General features: G+C 33.2%; 1 protein-coding gene across 1 annotated transcript; it reads right to left on the bottom strand.

The window, feature by feature from the left end:
• Positions 1-2,660: 2,660 nt before the first annotated feature.
• LOC149055420 (uncharacterized) lies at positions 2,661-3,260 on the bottom strand. The gene has a single exon (XM_089229560.1). It carries the CDS (start codon positions 3,258-3,260, stop codon positions 2,661-2,663), a length of 600 nt encoding a protein of 199 aa, XP_089085686.1.
• Between the last annotated feature and the right edge of the window lie 453 nt (positions 3,261-3,713).

Here is a 3,713-nt window from a genome sequence, read left to right as displayed (position 1 = left end):
GGCTCGGGAAACACGCCGCCGCCGTGTTGTTGTTGGCAGGACGAATGCGCTGCTGTTGCTGCTGCTGCCGCCGTATAGCCACTGCGTTGTATATATATATACGGATATAATATAAGTAAATATATACTTAGCGCTGCAGGAGAACAGGGTATATAGGTACATGTGTGTGTGTGTGTGAATATGTATATATTTTATATTTTATGAAATTTTTTTTAGATTTTTTTTTTGTTTCGTTTCGCCGCCGCCGGCCCGACCAGAAACGACCCAGTCACGACGTTGCACACACACACACACACGACTTAATAATAATGTGTTCTCTTCGCGTGTCATGTATAATATAATATAATATTTATATATACATTATACATATACATATATAATATTAACTCCACTCGGCACTGAATTGACATGTTTGTATTTCTATACAATATTGTAAAATGTTTAGGTATACCTATGTATATATATAATATGTATGCTCGCGCCCCGGAGAATCATCCTCGTGCAGAGTTCGCGAAAAATCGTACCACGCTGCAACGCACGCGACGTCTGACGACCACGCTTCTGCATCTCCGCACAGCACGACCGTCTGCCTACATATTATAATTCTTAGAAAATAATAATATATTTTCTGATTTTCATATAATATCCCACTGCGCGTATATATCGTCGAGTTTAAGATATCGCGAGCGCCAATGGCGTCTATCTCGAAATATATATATATATATAACAGGCACTTACTTAACAGGGACCTACCAGCCTATTACCGGTAACCCGAAAAATGACTCATTTCGTAATAAACTTTTTAACCCAGCAGATACCGACATATATTATAAAGTTGTTTATTCTGTGCGCGGTAGACCTAACATAGATGGCATCCTATTATAATAACGTATATAATATTTTATAGTATTTTTTTAAGCAAAAATGCTAAAAATCTGATGGATATAATAATTTTTTTACTATACTGTATTTTACGCTGGTAAGCGGCGTGTGTTTCACAAAACTGGGCGATGCTATGCCGAGGCCGTTCGTTGGACTCGCGGCGGTGCGACCACAGTTAACTAATATAAAGATGAGCTTCGATCGTAATAGTAATAATATTACCTATACACATATCGTTATGAAATATAATAAATTGAATCGGGCAGGGTCTTAGGGTTCGCCGTATATATGTGGCATGCCGCCGTCAATCAGACATTCAGACGTTATTTGTATCGAACTGTGCACGTATTTTATAGAGGAGGACGCGAGATTTACCGTCGAGCATAAAATTAGCTATTGTTACATTTAGGCGATTCGCAGCACGACCGATTTTCTAATTCCATCGGACGTGCGAGCCCATATAAATCCGAATTTAAATGCGATTTACGCATACATGCGCAATTAGATAGTATTAGATAGTATTCGTCGACAATAAGAAAAAAAAAAGAAAAAAGATAGTATTAATATATATTATTGTTTTAAGCACTGTTTTTGTTTTTTTTTATTTTAAATCCTTTTTATTTTCTAGCCTAGATGGATTCACTTTGAACTCGCGGCCGACACGGCTCACACTTTGTTTCTTTTTTTATGTTTTCTATTGTAATATGGTGCGGCGATCGACATTAGTGGCTATGCGCACTACCGTTACGCGCCATATCGCATTGTTGTTGATTTTTTTACACACAATATTGTATTATTGTTGTCGCGCCCTTCATTCGTCGAGTCCGGTTTCATTCTGGTTAATCGTTTGCCTGCAGCGAGAGATTCGCGCGCGTGAGTTATAAATCACGAATGGAAGAAAAAAAATATATAGTAAAACAATGGCACAAAACGCGGTCGATGAGCGGGTCTTTCAGAGTGAACGACGTTCGAAAATCATAATTCGTACACATAAACAGCACTGTTGTTCAGACCGGACAGCACGTCATCGCCGACTACCGGAGAACGCGTGAGAACTCGACAAGTCATAAAGTTTGCTGCAGTGGCGAGGGATCTGCAAAATATCATATTTCTTTATTATATTCTATTATAGCGTTCTGAGAATAATTGGAGTTAGGCTATAATAGGTTATTATCATAGCTGCATTGATGTAATAATAGCGGTTTTATAATAATGCGTTGCTGGCTATATATTATAATATAATAATTGTGCGCGTGTGATGTGTTTTTTTTTTAATACGTTTATTAATTTCACTATGGTAAATAGTTTTACCTATTACATAAAAATGATTAAAAAAAAAATAAAAATATTGCCGTCTAGACTTATTAATTGGTGATGTGTTTAATACTTTAATAGTAAGTACGCTCGTTTGATATAATAAATAATAATATGTGATTGCTAATGTAATTATTACTGACCTCGCGCGTATACATTACATTTATTCATCAGCCGTGCATAATCGCACAGCTGATACTATGCGTGATAATATTATGAGTTACGAATATAATTTACAATATCATGTAAGTGACCATAGTATTATTATTATCAGTTTGTGTCGTACATAAGTGCAGGCAAGCCCGGATTAAGACATTTTGAGGCCCAGGGGCCAAAATTTTAAATGAGGCCCTAGTACGAAAAAAAATTTATATATTATTATATACCTGCCTATTATAATAAATATATATAATTACATAGTAATAAATAATGAATAATTCAAAAATGTATCACTTTATTAATAATTAATAATTTACAAGTTTTTTTCTTGCTTTTGTTTCACAAAATTCTTTAATAACTGTTTCATTATTTATATTTTGAAGAATGTCGTTTTCAGATGCCAATATCATAAGCGCAGTCAAATTTTCTTGATTTAATGTTGACCTGTATTTATTCTTGACTCTATTTAGTTTTGAAAAAGCTCTTTCGGCTGAACAGTTAGAACTGGGTATGGTCAAATAAATTTTAAGTGCAATATATAAATTGGGAAATACATCAATTAATTTATTTTCATTAAACCATTTCCAAAGATCAATCATAATAAAATGTTCATAGTCTTCAATTGATGGTCTGCTTAAAGAAAAATACTCTTGAAAAAGTTTGATTTCATTTTTTATGTAAATATCTACATCATCCTTGTAGGTCAAAATAAAGTTCTCAATACTTTTTTCAATATCATTTTCTTCATTAATTGTGTCTACAATTGGAACACACAACTTTGTAACAAATAAAAAATTGTCTGAAACAAAATTGTAAGCTTCAATTCGTTTGTCTAATTCAGAACAAAATGTATCAATGATTATGTTGTGGGTTTCAATTCTAAACTTATCACCACCTTGTAACATAGTATTATTTAAACCACGGAAATCTACATTTTTTTTTATGTGCTTCTTTCTTCATCATGGTAAAGACTATTAATTTCTGGACCAAGTTCAATAACTTTATTTTCATAATCCACACTACTATTTCTTAAATTTGAAATGTAATTTTTCAACGATTTTAGTAAATTCAACGCGTTCAATGGGTCACAAAATCTGTCTTGCAGGTGTATAGATGTCTTATTAGACCTATAACCTATACAATTTAATCTATTCTGTGGTAGTTCCTAAATTGTGTATATTAATCTTATGAATTATTACAAGAATTAAGAGGTTTATGTTGTTTGACATAATTGAAAATAATGTCGTCAGCAGATTTATTATCGATTTTTTTTAGATGATTTATGCAATAAATATATAGGCTATAATGACAATAGAAAAAGAAAAATCTGAGGCCCCTAAATAAATTCTAACTACGAG

The sequence above is a fragment of the Diuraphis noxia genome, unplaced genomic scaffold (genome assembly GCF_037042655.1).
Source record: "Diuraphis noxia isolate RWA-SAM2 unplaced genomic scaffold, SU_Dnox_SAM2 contig0005, whole genome shotgun sequence".
Taxonomy (NCBI): Eukaryota; Metazoa; Arthropoda; class Insecta; order Hemiptera; family Aphididae; genus Diuraphis; species Diuraphis noxia.
The sequence above is the reverse complement of the archived record's forward strand: the minus strand, read 5'-3'. Positions and strand labels throughout refer to the sequence as shown.

Excerpts from the sequence above, each read along its gene's own strand:
- LOC149055420 (XM_089229560.1), bottom strand. The coding sequence starts at position 3,260 with ATGTTACAAGGTGGTGATAAGTTTAGAATTGAAACCCACAACATAATC.